This window comes from Mus caroli, chromosome 13 (genome assembly GCF_900094665.2).
Source record: "Mus caroli chromosome 13, CAROLI_EIJ_v1.1, whole genome shotgun sequence".
Classification (NCBI taxonomy): Eukaryota; Metazoa; Chordata; class Mammalia; order Rodentia; family Muridae; genus Mus; species Mus caroli.
This window is the reverse complement of record NC_034582.1, coordinates 98,327,583-98,350,923: the sequence shown is the minus strand read 5'-3', so window position 1 is coordinate 98,350,923 and position 23,341 is coordinate 98,327,583. Positions and strand designations below refer to the sequence as shown.

At 37.9% G+C, this 23,341-nt stretch overlaps 1 protein-coding gene across 3 annotated transcripts in view; it reads left to right on the top strand.

Moving 5' to 3' along the window:
• Cwc27 (CWC27 spliceosome associated cyclophilin) overlaps window positions 1–23,341 on the top strand; it is a 172,497-nt gene that overhangs the window by 7,024 nt on the left and 142,132 nt on the right. For all 3 annotated transcript variants that reach the window (XM_029485020.1, XM_029485019.1, XM_021180317.2), the window contains 8 exons: window positions 2,576–2,688; window positions 3,628–3,771; window positions 5,487–5,585; window positions 6,136–6,239; window positions 8,311–8,380; window positions 13,306–13,385; window positions 14,239–14,272; window positions 18,279–18,430. In XM_029485020.1, coding sequence (XP_029340880.1) covers window positions 2,576–2,688; window positions 3,628–3,771; window positions 5,487–5,585; window positions 6,136–6,239; window positions 8,311–8,380; window positions 13,306–13,385; window positions 14,239–14,272; window positions 18,279–18,430 — 796 coding nt within the window. The remainder of the gene's footprint in view (window positions 1–2,575; window positions 2,689–3,627; window positions 3,772–5,486; window positions 5,586–6,135; window positions 6,240–8,310; window positions 8,381–13,305; window positions 13,386–14,238; window positions 14,273–18,278; window positions 18,431–23,341) is intronic.

The window sequence follows — 23,341 nt, the reverse complement described above, 5'->3', positions numbered from 1 at the left end:
TCTCTCTCTCTCTTTCTCTCTCTCTCTCTCTCTCTCAATGTTTCTCACCCTCTTTTTATGGAAGTAAAGCCAATTTTTATCATTTTGTTCAAAGTCTGCTTTCCATAAAGCTTACCACCTGGCATGATTCATTACCACTTTGAGTCATAACATGGTAATTTTTCTTTATAAGAAGCTTTGCAAAATTTTATATTCACTTAGTATTTTTTATTCTTGAATATTTGTTTATGCAGCTTTACATTTCATACAGTTTTCACAGTTTCTTGTTGGCATCTGGAATGTACTACATACGACTTTAAATGTCTCCAGTGGTGGCAAGTCATTGTCTTCCAGTTAGACCTAATTTTTAGAGACAGTGCTCTTCGTAGTGTCAGAAACAAAGCATTCAAGAATCCAGAGTGTCCTGTCATGCTATGGACAAAGTTCTCCAAATAGAAGAAGTTAGATAAATCTATCACGACAGGGGAAAGTGTAAGGAAGTAATGATAAAAGAATCCAGTCCCTCAGATGAGACAAAGAAAACAGGTCTGCAAAGACCATTATTAATAATTGCTGTGGCAGGCAGGAAGGAAATAAAATCAGACAGGTAGTTTAGTTAGAATAACTGTCAACAAAGCTAAGAAACACATGAGACAAAGAAAAGTCTGACTTCTGGTAATAAGTTTAAAGAAGCTCAAATTTTACAGGAAAGTGAAATCATAAAAACACCAGAAAGGATGAATGGTAAATTGTAATCCGTGGACCAGGTGAATAAAGAAACAGAAAGAATCTGGACAGAATACAGCAATGAAATAAGCATGAGGTTCAGTTGGGTGCTGACAAAGCTTACCTGCATCAAAAAGAAAAAAAAATATTCTCCCATTTTTATAAGATAGAAGAAATGAATGGAAATTTTATAGAAGTAGAGATAACCAGAGCAATTTTCGTAATGATTAAACAGGTAAGAATTTAGTGAAATTATTGCTAACTAACTGAAAACCTGAGAAGACCGGTGGAGAGATGGCTTAGCACTTCAGCTCTTAAGTCTGCTTATGACTTAATATTTAAGACTGGCTGCTCTGTCAGAGGTCTGGGGTTCAATTCCCAAGCACTGCATGGCGGTACACAATCAGCAGCAGCTCCACTTCTGGAAGATCCTGTGCTGCCTCTGGCCTTCATGGTCACCAAGCATGAATGTGGTGTGCAGACATACATGCAGACACTTGTAAAAAGATAGGTATTTCTTAGGTGAGTCAAATAATGCAGATAACTCTATTTAATCTTTAGGGAGTATGATTTGAAGAAGTTACAATGTTTCTGAGTCTTACAATGCACCGTTCAGTATAGCAATAGCAGCAACAATGTGTAGTTTTCAGTGGGGAGGGGAGGGGGGGTTATAAGGGATAGCATTTGAAATGTAAATGAAGTAAATACCTAATAAAAAGTTGGAAAAAAGCCGGGCGGTGGTGGTGCACGCCTTTAATCCCAGCACTTGGGAGGCAGAGGCAGGCGGATTTCTGAGTTCGAGGCCAGCCTGGTCTACAAAGTGAGTTCCAGGACAGCCAGGGCTATACAGAGAAACCCTGTCTCGAAAAACCAAAAAAAAAAAAAAAAAAAAAAAAAAGTTGGAAAAAAAAAAGAAAGATGGTCATATCCTTTGAAAAACCCAAGTATCTGTAATTACAGATTTAATCTTGGACTTAAAATATAAAATTGTTACAAAGGAAGGAAAAGAGAGCAAAAGGCAACAGATTTTCAGTTTTCTTAGGGGATGTCCTATGCTCCTGTCATACTTAACTAGTGTTTTCCTTCTCAATGATTCTGGTCTCAGACAAGGCATTCTAAGGGAGACCATATATCATTGATGCTGCATATTTGTGACTAGAAATTATATTTTTATATATAAATAATTTCTGAAAATCACTTAGATATTTAATTAGAATAAAGTACATTATTTCACTTATTGAACTTAAAGGAGACTGCACAGACAGTGCTAGAACTTCTATCTGCAGGTTTATATTTTTTGTACATTACTAAGTTAATTTTCTATCAGGAGAAATGGAAGAGGCAAAAATGAGCTATCTCCTACCTAGGCTTCTCAGCCCCAGCAGTGCTAGCCTTTGGGATTGGCTATTTTTTGTTGCAGAAACAATCCTTTGGGCTTCAGGATGCTTAGCAGTATTCTTGCCATCTTGTACAAGATGCCAGTAGTATTTCCCAGTTTTGATAGCCAAAAATATTTGAAAATGTTGATAACTGCCCCCAGGGTGCAGAATTGCTACTCTTCTCTTTCCCCCAGTTGAAAGACATTGGTGTGTATTAAACTTCTTATTTTTAATTTAAAAACAATAATTTATAATTGATAATTATGGAGATTAAAGACAAACAACCCCCCCCCCCCAAACCAAACCGCCATTGTCTCTGTAGAAACAGATAGTGTTTGAAAATTGATTGTTTTATAAGAAGTGGAGAGGAAAGGTTTTGGTTTAAAAGCCAATTTAGCATTCTGGAAATTAAATCTTGTGACTCTGTTTGTATATTAACTATGATAACTAACGTGATACTAACTTTTAGAACTTGATATATTATTTTTCAGCCTACTATGACAACACCATTTTTCATAGAGTTGTACCTGGCTTTATAGTCCAAGGTGGAGATCCCACAGGCACTGGGACCGGTGGAGAATCTATCTATGGAGCCCCATTCAAGGTCAGATCAATTTACTTGCAATGCTTCTTCAAAAGTGATCGTGTCCCACAAGAATGTCTCATGTAATATACAGAGTTAATGGAGTTAAAGTTTTTCAGAGATCAGAGCAAATACTACCTACCAAGCAGTCTTTCTGATTTGTTTTATGGGAAGCCTTTGTGCTGAAGGCCTAGAAGGCAAAAGTCAAGGTATTTGTCTATCTGGCTCCTGGTGAGATGTACTGTATTCAGATCTTAAGGCTAATATATTAAAGAAAAACAGTCTCTGATGCTTAAAAGGCACTGATTGTGCTAGATGGGTGTGTCATAGATGATTCCAGTGTTCAGTCTGAGGGGAAGTTCTGAGTAGCTCTCAGAATACAGAAAGCAACTGAGCAACAGTGGACCCCTGCACTGTTACACTCTGCTAAGACAGACTCATGCCGTCTCTGACAAGAATCTATTTAGAATGGTTTAGGACTTTTAAAAACACAGTGAAATCACATTAATACACTTATGGAAGATTCTCTGAATTGAAAAACAAGAAGAAACCCATCACTTTATAACATGTGCAACAATAGCTGGCGGCTTTACAGTGGCTCAAAGATGGGTTTCTTGGGAAAACTGGACTGTTTTAAAGGGTTGGAGGACTCTGAGGTGAGTAGGAAAATGAGACTTAGACTCTGATTCCCTTTGAGCAGCATCCTTCCTCTGTAAGTTGACTTCCAGAAGATAGTTATGGGGCTGAATATATTTAGAACATGCAAGCTGCAGAATTCAGGTTTAAGAGCATTGAACAGATAGTAAATTTGGATTTGATTGTACTTCAAAATCAGTTAAATAAAGCTTCAGTATTTTTGATTAGAAATTGTCTGAGCCTTGCTGGTCGGCTGTGTAGCTGATTGAATATGAAGGGTGGTATGACTTGAGAACAGTCAGTAAATCTCTTTCATTCTTGCAGGATGAATTTCACTCACGGTTGCGTTTTAATAGGAGAGGACTGGTTGCCATGGCAAATGCGGGTCCACATGATAATGGCAGCCAGTTTTTCTTTACTCTGGGCCGAGCAGATGAACTTAACAATAAGCACACCATCTTTGGAAAGGTTGGTGGAAGGGCTTGGTTTTGATTTATGTTATTCTTCAAGCTTCTATGGTACCTTCAGGTAACTTATATAATAGTGGCCTTTAAAATGTTGTACTTGTATGAGGGAGTATGTTGCTACTCTGAAGAACTGTAAGGGATGCCTTAGCTGTGTGTGCTTCAGGTCAGTCATTTGTCATGGTCCCAATATGTCTTTTAAAGTCATAGTAGTGGTATTAGCTACTTATGGACGCTTAGCCAGTGTTGTTTTACACATTTTCTTTCTTTCTTTCTTTCTTTCTTTCTTTCTTTCTTTCTTTCTTTCTTTCTTTCTTTCTTTCTTTCTCTCTCTCTCTCTCTCTTTCTTTCTTTCTTTCCATTTTTGGGGGGGTGGGTTGGGGAGCAGGGCAGGATTTCTCTGTGTAGTTCCTGGCTGTCCTGGAACTTGTTTTGTAGACCAGGCTGGTCTTGAACTCAGAGACCCTCCTGCCGCCACCTCCTGAGTGGTAGGCATGCACCACCATGCCTGGCTGCTTTACAGGAAAACAAAACAAAACAAAACAAAACAGCCCAAAATATTTTGTAGTTTAAAGTTTACCAATGATGAACTTTCTTAAATATAAAGTGGAAGTTGCGTTAGTATTTATCATTTTACCACAAGTATTACAGTGGATAGTGTCCATTTAATCCTGCCCACATTTAACAGCAAACGAGAGAGGTGACCTTCTTACAGAATTTTCAGTGGTTCTCTTCACAGAGGGATCTTGAATGCATCTTCCTCTCATCCTCTTATCATCTCAGTGTCTCTGTATTTAAATCTTAGACCTGGTAGACATGAATAGCTTTTTAGCTCCCTCTGCTGGTTCAGTAAGAATTGTTTCCTTACATCCTATGCAAAAGAGGGTTTTGATGCTAAAAGGAGGGAAGCAATTTAGTAAGGTTGGACAACTGAACCTCTGAAGTCGAGTCATCCCAAACCATAGAGATGTAACCTTGTTGCTTGTTTCTTAAAAGCACACACTAGGAAGTAGACATTGTCCTGTTCTTGGCTGCACTCTTAACCCAGGGTTTTCTGGTAATCATGAACTTTTCCCGCCTCTTTGTTTGTTCTTTTAAAGCCTGATGAGATTTGGCTTCCAATCTTGTACTGTGTTTTACAGTCTCTGTTACATAATCTAGGCGTGTGAGAGACGATGTACATCATACCAGTTATAGGTAGAGATGCTCCCACTGTTGAGACTGTAACTTCTTTGAGTTTCTATCCTCATATTTGTACAAGAAGGAAAGTGTAATTCTCACTTCTAGGGTATTTGTGTAAATTAAATTAGACAATAATCTGCTCAGTATTTATCATATTGTTAATACTTAAGCTGCTTTAAGTCCAAGTTTGTTTGTGATATTTAAATGAACTGTTACTCAGTAAGAAGGTTGACACTGTATGTCTAGTATTAGTATCTGACATTATATACATTGGAAACATCAAAAATGGTTTAATAAGAGATTGAGCCCCCCCCTCCCAAATTGAGTGCAGCTGTGCCTTCCAGCCTTGAATCAAGTGTGCTTCACCATCATTGTTAACTGTACTTATTCTTAGTTAAATGGAAAGTTCTCTTCTAATTATTTTAAAACACCTTTTTCAGAAGTCTACTGTTTATTTAAAATATTTTATAATTCCTTTGTTTATTTAAAAGATGAACACAGATGTTTGCCATCACATTTTATGTCTTTGTGTGGTAGGTTACAGGAGATACAGTGTACAACATGCTGCGCCTGACAGAAGTAGATATTGATGATGAAGAAAGACCCCGCAATCCACATAGAGTCAAGAGTTGTGAGGTAGGAGCATGGCTGTGTGGCGCCATTTAAGAGGCATCCTTAAACCATTAGGTAAAGGCTTTATACTAAACACCATGGCTCATTTCTGTCTATTTGATAAAGCAGTTTCTGATGCAGATTTTTTTAAAATTAAAGGCGTTGAATTCCAATATGAAACTTTAGATGATAATCTAAAGAATGAAAAGCTCAAGTCATATGAATTAGGCTGTGAATTAAAGGAATTATGTGTCTTTGCTCAAAGACTAGGATTCTAGGTAAATTAAGAGTTACCTTTATTGAGGAAGTGACGTAACCCTTAGGAGCATTTGATTCAGAGTCCAAATGTCTGACTTGGGCCCTTACGGCTTTCCTCCTGTAAAATAGGTATCAGGGAGAGTCTCTTTGACTTAAAAGAACATAATGTTTTGGGGCACTCAGCGAGGCAGCTGAAAGTGTGTTTATGTCGGGAAGAAGTAGATGCTGATGTCAGAAAACTTCACTGTCATTTTTCACTTTTTTATAAAATAAAAAATATCCTGGAATAATACCTTCAAAACACTTCTTTTCACAGGTTTTGTTTAATCCTTTTGATGACATCATTCCAAGGGAAATTAAAAAGCCCAAGAATGAGAAGCCAGAAGAAGAAGTCAAGAAATTGAAACCCAAAGGCACAAAGTAATCCCAATAGAGAGATTTACCTTCACTTCACTCGGGACACTAATTTATTTAGTCAGTCGGTTTTTGCAATGGTTGTTCACTAAAGAAGGGAATGTCATTTTGAACCTGAGTGCTGACAGAATTATGAGCATGTTTGTGTTAAAGTGAACAGTTTTTACATTTAATGACATTATATAACTTAAGCTAAAAAATACCATCTTATATGGCCATATAACATGCATTAATAAATAAACACTTAGTATTTACTATAGCTTATAACCCATAGCTGGGTTATTGAGAAATATTTACTCATTTTTAAGTTAGTGTAAAGACTTTGGGAAGGCGAGAACACTGGAAAGGATACTTTTAATGTGTGTGAGAGGAGCGCATACTCTGTTTCATCTACTTTGGTGCTATTTAGTATGATCTTTTTATAAATATTTTTAAACATAACTATCTCCTTCACTATTTTGTTTTTCTTAAAGATACTGTCTTAAAATAGTAATTTATTTTTAATAAAGTTTAGTAGTTTATACCAATATTGTTTACATTAATTTTTTTGTTTTATTAAAAATAATAGAGTTAGATTTCAACTTACCATTTTGCTGAATTGCTGCATCCTATTTCAGTGTTAGATTCAGACAGTTCTATGCATGGGCCCGCCACACCCAGTTCTTAAGTTTATCAGTCTTTCTGAGCTTTGTTTGCCCATGGCAAATATAGAGGCAGTTGTAATGAGCACAATACCTGCTTATCAGGAAGGTGAACTGAGAGGGGTACATATAAGACACAGAAGTATAGATGCTTAGTGTGTACTGGGCTCCAGCAAGGTCAATACATTAATAAATATATATACATATATTTATTAGCTGCATTAATAAATTGACCGATAGGAGCCCGGTACTTCAACAAACAGTACCTGTCTTGTGGCAAAATCACTTTCTGTGTCAGTATGATAATCTTTGATTCCATGATTGATTTCTTATTCTGATTCATTGATGCTAAAAGGTCATTGTCACCGTGTTAGGATACAGTGTTTCAATGTTACCGTCTAGCCTGATGACAAGTCTGAGTTCCTTATGTATTTCCTATTGTTTTCATTCAGAGCAGCGTGTTAGGGATGTTATATGGTCATTGCTTGCATGTAGATTTTTAAAAAATTACTCAGTTGTTGCCAAATGTTTTACTTTTTCTAAAACTCAAGAGAGTATTTTAATAACTTAGAGTTTCTCTTACCTGAGTTTCTGTTGTTGTTTAGTTTGAAAGATCTAGGACATTTTCTACCCATCAACTTTTTGTGTTTCTTAGCTTTAAAATATTAAAATGTATTTCTCAGATATTAAAGTAAGTTAATCATCTGTAGTGCTCTCTCTCTCTCCATATACATATATATATTTTTTTCTTTTTAAAGAATTATTTATTTACGTATGAGTACACTGTAGCTGTCTTCAGACACACCAGAAGAGGGCATCAGATCCCATTACAGATGGTTGTGGGGCATTATGTGGTTGCTGGGAGCTGAATTCAGGACCTCTGTAAGAGCAGTCAGTGTTCTTAACTGCTGAGCCATCTGGGGTCTATATTTATTAATGTTTATTTTCTTTTTTCTTTCTTTTTTTTTCAAGATTTATTTATTTTATTTATATGAGTACATTGGAGCTGTCTTTAGACACACCAGAAGAGATCCTATTATAGATGGTTGTGAGCCACCAGGTAGTTGCTGGGCATTGAACTCAGGACCTTTGGAAGAGCAGTCAGTGCTCTTAACTGCTGGGCATCTCTATAATCCCTAATGTTTATTTTCCTCCCAGCGTTGATGACTATCAAAAGCTTATTTCTGTCATGTGTCAGCGAGTTCATTATGCTAATACCCGGAGTAAATCTGTGGTCATTAGTTGGGGGTACTAGGTGAAGTGTTAGCAGTCTGAGGCCAAGCCCTTTGCTCCAAGATCCTGGAACCCTCCTACTGAAGACTAATACTGTGTAAATAGAGTGTATTTCTTCTTAGAAACTTGTGCTATTGCTTAAAAGTGAGGTATTTATGATTTTTGTCTAACTTTTCTCTTGAATTTTCTTTCTTTTTCGATAGAAATTTTAGTTTGCTTTCTTTTGGAGAAGAAGCTGAGGAGGAGGAGGAGGAGGTGAACCGAGTCAGCCAGGTAGCCTCTCCTTTGCCCTTCGCATGTCTGTCTCCTGCTCTCCTGGAGCAGCACGTGTGCCTTCTCACCGGCGTGGCATGGCGACTGTGCATCTGAACGCTCGCAGGGACGTTTGTGCAGATTCTGGGTTGATTGCCCCTCAAAGAAGCATAGCTTGCATTTACTTATTTCTAATCTTGTACATTTCTGTCAGTTGAAACCAGTCTTAAAGTATTTTGAATGGGATTCAAATTTATAAATAGAATTTAGTTACTGTTTGTCTTTTATTTTGCTATATAATAGTGTTTATCATTATTATAATAACAGTTAATGACTCAGTTACTTAATATTCATTTTAAATGTTATTTCCATATATTGTGTTTGCTTTATTAATTCTCAATTCCTAATACAGCCCTTAGAGATAGATATTGTTACCCTTCTTTATATAAATACTTGGATTTATTCATAAGGAAAACAAGGTACACAGTAATGCCTGTGGATTAGAATTATAATTGTCCAAATTCACATACCTAGCAAGAAGTTACAGCTGGAACTAACCATGTGTCTAACTGTAGATTCTTGTATATTACCCCGTGACCATTTATTTTACCAACCCCTTCCAGAGACGCATGAGTCTCAGCATAAGCCATCTAGAGACTTTACAGGAACAAATTGTGATGTTTGTATTCAAAGAAAATACCTGTAGAGTCTTTTGGTTCCAAATGTGTGAGCTGCATTTTTTCCTGGAAGTGAGTGAGCACTGAGACTATCACTATCACTATCACTATCGTATCACTGTCACTATCACTATCACTATCACTATCAATCACTATCACTATCACTATCGTATCACTATCAATCACTATCACTATCACTATCGTATCACTATCACTATCAATCACTATCACTATCCTCTTGGCATTCCTAGCAGAGAACTAGCATCATCACCCACTGGGCTCTGTGTGAATCACTGTTAGCAGTTTTCCTGGTCCACCTCTAGATGCTAGAGATATATTTGTTTAACATCCCAAATGCCATCCGTTCTAGATGTCTTTTACAGTGTTTGTAGATCTGTTCTGAGTGTAATCTAATGTCTGTTGCTCATGCTATCCTGCAATTCTTTTACAAACAGCTTTTTCTTTTGCTTTATTACAAAGGAAAGGATGTGACTACTCTCGCTGTATAGCACTCCAGCATTGGACTTTATATTCTTTGCTTTAATAGCTGAATAAAGTTCTGGGCTGTGAACTCATTGGGAGTAGATTCTGTTCCCTTCTGAATTGACTTTAGAGTAGCAGGAGCTTAGACTCAGTGTCACTGAGCCCTCTTCCCACTGACACTGTGATCTTCAGTGATGGCTTTCATGCTCAGGTTTTCTTTGTGTAACGTAAAAGTAGTATGTACCTGCTAAGGTTGTGAATAGAGATACTTTAATACATTATACAGTCCTGAAAGATGCCATTAAAGGTTCTATCTTAAAATAGAGCAGTATATTACCTGTTACAATTAGTATTTTATTCTTGAGCTTAAGATCTGAATGGTTTGTATTGTGATCACAGGTATTAGATAGAGGCTGCCACCCTCTTGTGCAAGCAGCATGGAGAGCTGCCGAGAAACCTTGCCAGTGTCCTTCCTAAGGCGCGGCCTGAGCGAGCTTGGGGAACACGTGCTGCCCCCCCTGGAAACTTGCGGCTCTCTCAGCCCACTGATGTGTTCTGTCTACTGTATAATAAGACAAGCGAGCGGTTAAGTTTGAGAAAACAAAACCACAAAAACAGTTTGAGATTTACTGCCTTAGAGGACAAAAGCTGCTCAGAAATCAGGAGAAAAGCCACATTTAATTTTATTTGTGTTTACTTTGTTTATGTACAGTTATTTTCAGACCATAATCTTGACTCAAATTCATTTTCCTTCTTTTTGGTAAAATGATATCTTGATAAGAAAAAAGAATAGGATGAATATTAGAAGTGGTTTTAAAATTTACTCTTATTTCTAAGTGTTGAAATAATTAGAGCCAAAGCCAAGTGAGTCCTTCTTTAGTGACAGAACAATTTGAAGTTTCAGTGCTTGCATGAAATTAAATATGTCTAAAAGGCTTAAAAATAATTGTTTCATTATTCACTTGCTTATCAGGTTTCTGTTTTCAATGACTCCTCAGTGGTAATCATTATTCCAGGACTAGATTGCAAGTTAATAATTGTTAAGGTCTGAACTGAGGCTTTACTGTATGTGGGAGAAGAAATCCGAGTCCCCTCTGGTTTGTGGATTATCAGTGTGAGGTTACACATACTCTTTGACCTCACTCCTGTATGCCTGACAAGGTGTCTCTCCCACGTGGATTAGCTTCTCTTCATTGTTTCAGTATCTATGCTCTGCCTGATGAAAACCTCTTTGAAATCATAGAATTTTATAGCTCTAAGGGATCTAGTCCAACTTCCTTTCTTTATGGCTGCGGAAACTGAGACCCAGGTTAAGTGACTTGCCAGACTGACCTGTTTCCTTTCAGATTGGATTGCATGATAGAACGGTGCTGTAATAACCATATCTCAGGCTCAGAAAAGCCCTCTGTTGACGTTCTCATGATATTCTTACGGCGCAGGAAGAAATGCAATCTGGAAGATAACACTGTCAGGTGGATTCAGAGCTAATTGAATACTTTTGCCCAAAAGGTGCTTTCTTGTCAATCTGTGGCTGATTTTTTTTTTTAATTTATTTAACTCTAAGTTGAAACATAATAGGGATACTTGAAATTCTGTACATTAGTCCAATAAGTCCAAAATATGTAGGACAAGACAAAATAGTTTGTATATCTTAAACTGCACTCTGGACACCTAGGCATGATCTTCATGTTGCTTCTTGGTCTGGGAATTCTTACACACATTTGCTCTTAAGGCCTTCACGTGCTTGGATGAAGTCCATTCACGTTATGGAAGATCATCACAAAGACTACTGACCTAAGTTAACCATCTACAAACAATACACCATCTAGACCAGTGTTGCCTATAATGCTGGGCAACACGGCCTGGAGAGGTCACCACATGAATGAACTGTCATTCAGTTAGAGGCTGTGGACCAGTGTTATCCCTGTCAGCATGCCCCTTAGCTCTTTCTGCCTTCTTCCTTCCCTCCTGTACTCTGTCTCGTTTCTTTTATTTTGCTGCGTCTGTATTTTTTAGTGTGACGTTCTAGGTCCATGCCAGTTAGTGTTCATTTCTAAATATGCTCTTGGTTGTTTTGACTTCCTTGCAAAGTTTCTTATGTAGAACTCACTAAGTGTATTTAGTCTTGTTTTCAGCATCTAAACCCTTTAGCCAAATAATGATCTTAAAGTAGGTCATTTGGGAAGAATTTGCATTAAAGAGAGTCATACTTCCATCCCAGTGTCTCAGACTCTACTCATTTTCCATTTTTCCCAGTTACTTTCTCAGCCTCAGTAGTTTACTTATAGTGGAAGGGGTATGTTCAGAATCTGCTGTGTTGATCTTCTATCTCCATGCCAACTCCATTTGAAAAGTTAAGGAAAACCTAGAGTAGGAATGGTCATTCAGCTTAATTTATATCTCCTTCCTGTTTTCAAGTCTTACGTTAAATCACTGTGGAACAAATTTATTCTTTTTTCTTTTAGCTATCTAAAATGAGTTTTCATTTGAGAGCTCAATAGGAACTTCTTTTCTTTTTTCTTTTTCCTTTTTTTTTTCTTTGTCCTTTTTTAAATTTTAACTTTTAGACACAGGGTCTTGCTAAATAGCCCTGGCTAGCCTCAAATATGCAATTTTTCTGTTTTAAGTTTTGAAGGTTAGGATTACAGCATGCAACACTGCACCTGGGAAGAACTTTTTTTACTTAAATTGGCATATAAAATTATATATATATATATATATATATATATATATATTATATATTGTGTAGAACATGTGTATATACAGTAGGATATCTGAGTTAAGCTTGTTAGCGTACACCCATTTCACATACCACATACATGCTGTTGTAAGAACGTTTAAAATCTTTCTGTAGGGCTGGAGAGATGGCTAAGTGGTTAAGAGCACTTGCCCAGAAGCACCAACTTTGGCTCCCAGCAGCCACATGGCAATTCACTGTCGTCTGTAACTACGTCCAGGTGATCTGACCTCGAGGGATCCAGGCATGAATGTGATAAACATACATACAAACAGGCAAAACATTCATACATATCAAATAGATAATTAAAAACATAAATAAAAGTAAAATCTGTGATTTTCAGGAGTATAAGAACTCACTTAATATCTTAACATTACTAATAAATGATATACACTGCAATGAACCTTAATCACAATCTTGTTCCTGCTATTTGTCGGTGTAATTTTCCTTGTCTGTCTTGTCAATTAAGAGGCTGACAGAGAGGGATAGAGGCCAACCCTGGATGTGGTGTATTACTGTATGTTAAAGGATAGGAGTGAGTATTTATCTCAATTCTTGTTTTTATCTGTGGGTCGTACAAGTTAGTCAGTTGTATGTGAATCATAGACACTCAGATCTGACAAGCCACAGACTTACTTTTAACAATGTCACTTTTTCTTGGGAAAAATGATCCTAAAAAAGTATTTTTGAGCCATGAGTGGTGTTGCATGGCTAAAATCCCAGCACGAGAGATGCTGACATAGAAAGATCATGAGTTCTAGGTTAGTCTGGGCTGCATAGAGAACTCTAGGCCATCTTAGGCTAGAACTAGATGGAGATACTGTGTCATATAAACCAAACAAATAAATAAAGATTAATAAAGTAAATAAGTAAGAAGCCTATTTTCTGTTAATAGAAGGATTTCTGTTTCCAAAGCTTTGATTATATTCAGAAACTCGTCCTTTACTAATCCTACTATGTCCTTGCTAAATGTCATGGAAATGTGTTAGCTTACCTTTTGGAAGACCTTTCATTCCCTACTCACAGCTGTATTGTTTGTTCCTTCCCAGAGCATGAAGGGGAGAAGTAAGAGCAGCCATGACCTGCTCAAGGACGACCCGCATCTAAGCTCTGTCCCAGCAGTGGAAAGGTTAGTGCAGTGCTGCTATGGCCCTGAGCTCCTGTCTTTAGGCTTCTTCTCATTTGCTTGGTTTGTTAACAATCAGAGCTCATAAACTAATTTTCTTAAGCCCAGCCAAAGCAATAAAGCATTTTGATAAGTGACTAGTTGTAGGCTAGTCTGATTACCAGAAACTGTTTGTTGTAATAATTTCATGTTTAATTCCATAGTGCCTTGCTAACTGTCTTTCTCGTTGTTTTGTTTGGTATCATGACTGACCATGTGAGTGCAAGGTTACTGGGAGAAGTTGCCACATTTCTGGGCACATCTGCTGTACAAATTCTCACAATGTTCAGACTTGACAGAAATCTGTCTTAATTGTCTTTGTTGTCTCTGAGAGGTAGGAGGTGAATCAGTGTTAAGTGTATTAATTACAATGAAATATTGGCCTGTCTCACACAGAGATAAAATACTGTTGTACTGAGGCCAATTCATCTCTAAAAAATCGGATTTCAAATTACTGTTGTTCTCTTAGTATCCTTTAACATGTAGGACTTGGTCTCTTTAACCAGCATCTTTTAAGCTATAGGAAAATTGCTTTCTGTAGATTGAACAGCCTTGGTAGTAGATGTTTGAATTAAAAAAAGAAAAAAAATCCAAGGAACTCTTGTATCTGCTAATAGAGTAGCATGTTTCTCCCTCTGTTTATAAAAGGTGGCTTCATTTGAGCATGTTCCTGTCTGTTGTACAGTGCCATTCTGAGAATGCTGTGGTGAAAAAAAGAACAGTAATTCCAGAAAACTAGCCTACACTTTAGATAATTAAAGCCTTTTATTAGTTTCACTTTGAAGCTAAAATGTATTTGTTTTACTTATTTTTGTAGTGAAAAAGATGATGCAACAGGAGATTTAGAAGATGTGAGTATTCATTTTAGTATTACTACAGATACAACGATTTACAAATAGGTCAAAGTTCTACAAACAAATTACTTTTTTAAACAAAACATAGAAGTATAATTGCAATTTTAAAAATGAAAATCATTTTTTACTATTAGAATATTTACTTCCAAATGGATTTATAAATTTCCCTACAGAATTGCAATCTTATATGTGAATATCTGCTCTGCTTTTTCTCTGTCACATAATGTTATGGGACTATCTTAAGCTCAAATGCTGTAACTTCATTATGTTAGAAGTTTAAATGTGATGTGTGAGCATCCTGCATGCTCTATGTGAAGTACATAGAGGATTAGTTATAGCAGTACATTCCTGTTTCAGACATATTCCAGAAGATTCTCTTTTAAGGTTTTACCTTTATTACTGGCTAGCAATGTTAAGAACAGAAAGAAAGGCCAGTGAGATAGCTCAGTAGTAAAGGTGATTGCTCTGGAGCCTAAGAATAGGAGCTCAATTTCCCCACCCTCAGAGGAAAAGGAGACAACTGACTCCTCTACATTCAAGCTGAGGCAAGTATGCATTCACACACACACACACACACACACACACACACACACACACACACACACACACATATGTGTGTGTGTGTGTGTGTAGGCATAATATTTTTGTACACTGTGTAAAGCTTACCCTGGTGTTATTTAAATGGTGATTTTTCTGCCCTCATATCTTATTTCAATGCTTATATCAAGAATCTCCTGTCTCAAGTTTGTGAAAACAGTTCTTACCATTTATTATGTGAATAAATGCTGATCACCCAGTAGTTGGGCAGAATAAAGAAAGAGGTGGGATATCCACTCGCTATCTACTAGGGAGAGGAAGGGGAGAGGGAGCTTCAAATGCAGCTGAAGGACAGAGGGACGGAGCCGTGCAGAAGGAGTCCTAAGAGTTAAATCAGTAATCACATGCAAGTATCATGGGCTGGGGCTAGAAGGGAGCCAAATTAGCATAGAAGTTTAAAGTACATCATTTAACTACTCAGTTATTGAGATGCAGTTTTAAATACATTTGGTTTCCCTGTGAAGTTATTGGGGAATTAACATATGGTATAATTCACTGTTTATATTAAGAATAATTCATTTATCAATATATAGTAGAACATTTAAAAAAGCACAAGGAAAATTTTCTGTGTTATATGAATGTTAATTTTTTCAAATTTTATAAATACTATGTTAGGATAAAGCCTATTAATGAAGGCATTGCACAGTTCAAAAGAAAGTATGTAATTTAGTATGTACAGAGATTTCCTATTTCGGTATCAAAGAACAGGTTCTCTGATTAGCTATAGTAGAGAGAGTGAATATTTGATTTTGTGAGAAAAACATTCCTGAAAGAGAGGAAACTGTTGTATTTTATAGAAGACCAGACATTAACTCGGGGAGAGTACCGCATACTCTAAAGCTGAGCACAGACTAGACATTAACTCGGGGAGAGTACCGCATACTCTAAAGCTGAGCACAGACTAGACATTAACTCGGGGAGAGTACCGCATACTCTAAAGCTGAGCACAGACTAGACATTAACTCGGGGAGAGTACCGCATACTCTAAAGCTGAGCACAGACTAGACATTAACTCGGGGAGAGTACCGCATACTCTAAAGCTGAGCACAGATTAGGTCTTGTTCAGGAAATGCAAGCTGAGCTTTAACGTCTAGAGAAACTTGCTGTGAGAGCAGTGAGCAGAGGACATAAAGGAGCTGCCAGTGCCAGTTTGTCCTGGTGGGACAGGTGATGAGGACAGTGACAGGGAGAGTGAGATGGGAAGTGAAGAGTGGAGGGGTTGGCAGGCTTACACAGTGCCATAGCCACGGTCAGGAGTTGGTCTCACCTTAAATATAATGAGTAGCAGTTGGAGGGTATCTATCGGTTAGAGAGAAAGGTGCTGTGGTCAATTTTGCATTTTAGAAATAGCATCATTGGCAACATTACAGATGACCCATGAGAGGAAGCAGGGTAAAGGGAGCTATGGGGAAGTTGCTGAAGGAGGAATGCTTTGAGGAGGGAGATGAGGAAGGAGTCTGAGATAACCATAGTTTCTGGCTTAGTGGCCTTGTTAGCAAGGTACAAGAGAGAACAGGCTTGAGAGTGCGTGGTAGATGAAAATGAATTAACAATTTGTATATTTTGAGATGAGTTATCTTGAAGCATCTGGTTACAATAGTATGGGCTGGGATATGGCTTTGCTTTTCAGTCTTTGGGTAGAGTAAGGTCATTTAAGGCTCTAACCACCTTTAGATGCCAAAGCTTAGGAATGATTTAGTCTATGGATCCTTTCCCCAGAAAGTGTCCTACACTCACAAACAGAATCTTATGACTTTGCAAAGGATTTGTTTTATATCTGCTGAGGCCCAAACATGACAGGTCTGTGCTTAAGAATAACTTGAGTATCTTGCCAAAGGTGTGAAGTTTTTATCCATAGAGATTATTGGTTCATGAAGTCTGCAACAACACTTGTACTTATAAGTAATCAAGTAATAATCTGATTGATTCTGTGCTGACACTTTCTACATAGGAAATCAATGTATAAATGTATATTCATATGTGGGTTTCTTTGTTGTTTTTGGTTTTTGTTGTTTTTGTTTGTTTGAGATAGGATCTCAACTGTCTAGTTCTGGCTGGCCTGAACTAGACTTGCTCTGTGACCAGGTTGGCTTCCAACTCTGGAAGAAAGGATTGCCTCTACCTCTGCTTCCCAACTGCTAGGGTTAAAGGCAGGTGCCATTATGCCTGGGTAGATTTGATGGTTTGTTTGTTTTTAAAGATCTATTTATTATTATACATAAGTACACTATAGCTGTCTAAAGACACCACCCAGAAGAGGACATCAGATTTTATTATAGGTGGTTGTGAGCCACCATGTGGTTGCTGGGATTTGAACTCAGGACCTTCTGAACAGCAGTCAGTGCTCTTACTCACTGAGCCATCTTGCCAGCCCCCGGATTTTATGTTTTTAACAAATAACTATCCAGGAAGTCTGAGAACCAGCCTTTGAAAATCACTGTTGTGGGGTTCCTAATCCTCAAGTCAGGACTGTCTCCCTGTGGCTCCACAGCCCAAAGAACCACAGGAGGTAAAGCACACCTTTGCTGTAGTTCTTCTTTCTCCCCCTCTCTCCTCCAGCATCGCTGGGAGATATTTTAAAACTAAAGAGAAATAGTAGGCCAGCTGGCCAGAGCTTTCGCTGTCATGGTGTATTTTCCTTAATTGTCTGAGAAACAAAAACCATGTAAATAGTAAGTGCTATGGAAATACGAGGGAAGGGGAATATGAGGTAGGAAGGTTTTATTTATTAGTAGTATTTTTTTTTAATTCTGTGTTAATAATTCAGTCAAGAAATATATCACTAAGCGGATAGGGCAGGAAGAAAGTAGGCATCTGTATATCTAGAATAAGAGTGTTTCAGGTTAAACACAATGACTCAAGGAGCATATGTCAGGGAGAAGGTGATAGCTCAGGTGCCAAGCTTTCTAAGAGTAGGGATTGGCGTCTTAGATTATAGGAGCCTAAGGGGGGTTGGTTTGGCTTGGTTTTGCTGTTGTGAGGAGCACTCTGGTAGTGTTATCCCAAGGTGCTTAAATCTCAGCTTCTTCAGTGCAGCGCCCTGCCTCCCCTCACCCCCTCACCCCACCCCGCCTCTTCTTGAATCAATTCCTAGTTGATGTTGTGTTGGTCAGCTGCCTCCAGAACCACAGTTCTGCTGGGATAAAGATAGCACTGTGTATAGACACAAAACCCTGGGTGCTACAAAGCGGGTGCTATACAGAAGAGCTGGGAGTGAGGGGGCTAAGTATCTTTGGGATCCCATCTTATTTGCCTAGAGCAGAATTCAGGGGTCATCCCAAAGGGAGAAGAATCTACAACACCTTACTGACTCAAAACTAAACAAACCTGGCCTAGAACTCAGCAAGCATTTCAGATGAGTCTCTGGACACAGTGCCTAGACTCTACTCACGTTCAGCTTTTACAGGATGGTGAGGACGACAGTGCAGAGCGTGACGGATACATGGAGGATGATGAGAAGAACCTGATGAGAGAAAGAATTGCAAAACGGTTAAAGAAAGATGCAAGTGCCAGTGTGAAGTCACCCGGAGACGGGGAGAAGAAGCCGGCAAGCCGAAGGTGAGTCAGGACGGTGCTCTGGGCATCTGTGCTCTCTTCTTACGCCTCTCTCTTCTTACCTGCTGGGACCAGTACTCTATTCACTAAACTGTAAACTCACAATTGCATAATGCTTCTTAACTGCTCCAGCTGTGAAAACCAGCGTCTTTATGACCTAAAGAGACCAGAATCAAAGTAAATTTAATGTACAGTAAACAGTATATTAGCTGCATGTACAAAATTGTGTTTACTAATACCAATGAGAACATTGAGTGATTTATATGGGAGACATCCTCAAAAATTTACCTGAGTAAAATTTTTCCAAATGGTGAGTAAAGTGGGCTGAACCCCTTCTTCGATGTCTTTTCAAGTCTGATTGACTAAAAACCGCACACCTGTCATTGCATTCTGAACTAAGTTTCAGTAACTGCAGGAAGTTCTGTGTGGTGTTAAAAGTTTGTTGGATTTTGTGACTTAACATTTTGCTCTTTTAAAATTTGACTCAGTTTAAAGCCCCCCTTCTTCCCTACATGACTCTTTCTTACAAATCTAGGGTATACATCTTAAATATCACTGTATTACAAAGACATGGGACGTCTTTTCTTCAGTTGAGGTATGCAGTACAATAGAAGTTCAGAAGTAACTCTGTGTGCGTGTTTCCCAGCCTCGTGGGGGAAGCTTGAGCATTGAGGCGATTCCTTTGCAGACTTCCCTGGATGTTTGCTTTGTTAACCAAATGAAAAGTGAGCCTCTGAGCTTTCTCCTGAGGACGTGGTTGTTGTGCTCAGCAATGAGCTAATGTTGCTTTATTTCTCTTCTGTGCGGCAAGGTTCCCTGAAATCCAGATAATCAGGGTTGAACAGGTTTTCATCTTTCCCCTCTTTTTTAAGGTATATGTATTTTTAAATTTTTTATTTATTTTAAATTAGGCTTAAAATACAACTTTTTCTTTTTTTTGTTTTAAAAAACATTTAGTGGGCAAGGCTAACACTAATATATGGTATATCTAAGTATGTATGTGTGGAATTTTCTTAAATTCTGAACTCTATCTTGTTGGCTTCAATACAATTTAAAATAATTATATGCCATGTAACTAAGTTATAATTTAATAGAACTGAATTTTCTATCAGAACTAATTAACGCTTATTTTTAATGCACTTCTCATAAGTGACTAAAAATGGTTTGCCTCATATGAAAAAACATTGCATTTTTCAATATTGTGTTCATCCTTACCATAAAGGGTTGTCTTTCAAAAATTGTCATTTGTGGTGTGGTCATGCTGTGCAGATGTGACATGAATGGATAGTGTAGGCATATGACCTTGATCATAAGGATGCTGGGAGCACTGAGATGTTAGTAGGTGAGGAATGAATTGATTATAGTTAATAAGGAGACTGGTTGATAGATGGTAATCTGTGGCAGCTAAAAAAAAAAGCTGATGAAAGTTCTGATTAAAAAAGCAATTCCTAGGCTGGAGAGATGACTAAGAAGTTAAGAGCACTGACTACTCTCCCAAAGGTCCTGAGTTCAATTCCCAGCAACTACATGGTGGTTCACAACCATCTGTAATAGGATCTGATGGTCTCTTCTGGTGTGTCTGAAGACAGCTACAATGTACTCATGTAAATAAAATAAATAAATTCTTTAAAAAAAAACAATTCCTATTGGTCATGGTTTGTAGAAGCTATAGTCAAAGAGCAGAGTGCTAAACAATTTGATTTGTACTGATTTCATCATAGAGTCTACATTACCTCCTCAAAAGCTTAGTCACCACACAACATCACATTGGGGTGTAGACACGCTGCATCGGCGGACAGTGGAAGGCCACTAACACTTGGTGAGGAGAGAGAAGACTGATGGGCATTTGTCATTGTCTGAGCATGAGAGGTGGTGGCTACCTTAACAGGTCCTGTCACTCCTAAAGGGAGCCTTACATGAGGGCGAAGTGTGAATCCAGAGCATGTCCCTCCTGTCACCTGAAACTTAGTGCTTACGATGACTTCTTAGGAGTCACATCCTAGAAAATATCTGGTTACAAGTTTACTTTTGACACATTGTAACATACATTAAATTCTAAACTATTATGTTTATGAGTACTTTGTACATTCACAGTATTAGGGGAAAACCCCTTTTTATAAAGTACTTGTAAGCCTGCGCAGGAAAGTGAGTTTAGGAAAATTAATTCTCTAACAGTGGTTATAGATTTTAGTAAGGATGTCACGTGGTAGAAGGAAAAACCTGATGTGTAAGTTGTCTTCTGAGTTCTGTATTTTATAGGTCCTTTTAAGTAAGTACATTTTAAATAGATATGTTTATTTTTTAAGTTTTGAGTGAATATAGACATTGTGGATATTGATTGATTTTTGTCTTTTAAGTAAAGTAATTAGTAAATATTCTTAGAAAATATGAAGCAAACATTTATTTCTAACTACTTCTGTATCCACTCAAAGGTTTACTGTCCATGTCCTTCACTCCTCTCTCAGAAGAGGGTCTATGACTAAATAAGCTAAACAGAATTTTATAGGCTTATAAAAAGAATAAACTCTCATTTCTTCTCATGTGTACCCACGGCTGGATAAAAGCTTAAAATGTCTACTTCCTCTCCTGTCAACCCATGGCTGGTGGATTATCTCTGGAAATGGAAAGTTTTAGCCTAAAGCTTAATGTAATGAGTTGTGTTCACCTGTAGGTGGCACTCAGAGGCTACAAGTTAGTCATGTAAAAGCCATGCTGCTTCCTATTTCTAGCATCTGTGTACTGATTCAAAATAAATAGTTAAACACTAATGTCAGGTGGAACAAGTAGACTAGTCAGATAGCATTTGTTGTGATGGTTGCAGTCACTAGGAAATTACTGCCTTTTATTGTGTAATTTCTGCTATGTAGTAATAGTACCAAGTAGTAAGACACAAATATTAAAGTTGAGGAATTGGTTAAACTTTAAATTATGAAACATAAACATATTAACATAAAGTCAAAAGTGATACCTTCATAACTCCTGAGGGCTGGATGGAAAATAAGCTGTCACTAAATTCAGTCCCTTTCATATTCCTCTGTTGAGTTCGTAATGTTTGACTAGGATATCTCATAGAAATTTGAATTATTTCCCCTGTAGGAATTCTAGACCTCTCATAAAAACATTCTAAGTCTCAGACTTAAAGATTGTGTGAGTCTTATCATATATGTTCTACTTTTGATTGATAATCACACGTAGGAAGTGTAAGTTTTCCATGGTACATAAATTTTGTTTTCTTTTCTTAGCAATTTAAAAAAAGGTAGCCTGGTAATTACATTTCAAAAAAATAAGGTAACACATTTAAAAAATGACAGTATAATTTTTTTTTTTTNAACTCACTTTGTAGACCAGGCTGGCCTCGAACTCAGAAATCCACCTGCCTCTGCCTCCCAAGTGCTGGGATTAAAGGCGTGCGCCACCACGCCTGGCTGACAGTATAATTTTTAAAGCATAGTAAAATTTAAAAATTTAAAAGCTCAACTCATATGTGCAGTCTAACCCCCGAAGTGTGGCCTGCAAATGTCCTACCACGTCCTCAAGACCTTAGGGGCCAAATGTCCCACCACGTCCTCAAGACCTTAGGGGCCAAGGTGGAACTGAGTAGTCGGAGGTGCTGCCTCCTTTTACGCCGGTGCTGTGGACTGAAGCAGGCAGCCAAAAGAGGGAAAGAGACAAATACACAGCTTAAATTCTCAATAATCAGTCTACATATAAGACTTGCAATTATTTCTTTGGTCTAAAGTAATAGAGGTCTAAATGTGTTTCCAGCAAACATTTTAGTTGGACAGCAGATAATAAGGTCTAACTCAGTCCTGCTTTTAATACTATCTGCATGCTTTTACTTGAACTCGATGCTGGGTTTTTATGTGTATTTCATAAGTAGCCATTCTATTCTTAACTTTAATTTCAAATATTTGTTCCTCTTACCTCTAGCCACTATGTAAGAGCTATTATGAAACATAAAGATACAGGAGAAGTGCTTTCTATCTGCAGATGTCTAATTGGTGTTGTTTGGATGCATCCCCAAAGTTCAGGTGTATTGAGAGATGGGTTCTTAAAGGAGTGATTGTTAGGGCTTGAGGGCCTTAGTGTGATTACTCAAGGGTGGGTTAGTTAGTTAGTTAGTTAGTTAGTGTGATTACTCAAGGGTGGGTTAGTTAGGGTGATCACTCAAGGGTGGGTTAGTTAGTTAGTGTGATTACTCAAGGGTGGGTTAGTTAGTGTGATCACTCAAGGGTGGGTTAGTTAGTGTGATTACTCAAGGGTGGGTTAGTTAGTGAGATTACTCAAGGGTGGGTTACGTATCTTGGCAGTGGATACTGATAAAAGAGTTTGCCTGTCTGGTCCTCCCTCACACACTCATGCACATACATCAAGTGTGCTCTTGCTTCTCTGTCAGTCACCTGACACACAAGAAAGGCCCTCACCAGCTACATGCTGCTTCACCTTGGACTTCTCACACTTAAGAACTAACTGTCCAGCTTCAAATATTCTGTTCTTTAGCAAACATAAATTGTGAAAGATTAAGAATTGTAGAAAGTAAATATGACGCATTCACATGTGTGTGAAGTGTCATAGGCAGTAAGTGATGTGTATTTTACACACACAAAAAAATCAAATACCAATTTAGGAAAAGCAAAAGAGGGCCAGAGGTGTGGTCCATGCCTACAGCCCTGCATTCAAGAGGGTGAGGTTGGAAACTCATGAGTTTGAGGTAACCTGGGCTACATAGTGACAAATACTATGATTTTATACATGTCATCCTCATTCTAGTAAGATGAGGCATCTTCTGGAGCCACTATTTAAACACTAGCACTTGTGCATCAAGCTCAGCTCTTCAGATTAATGCTGCTGGTCTCCCCAAGCTGACTAGATGGGTTGTTTTACTGTCTATCTGTTATGGTGAAAATTCTGGCA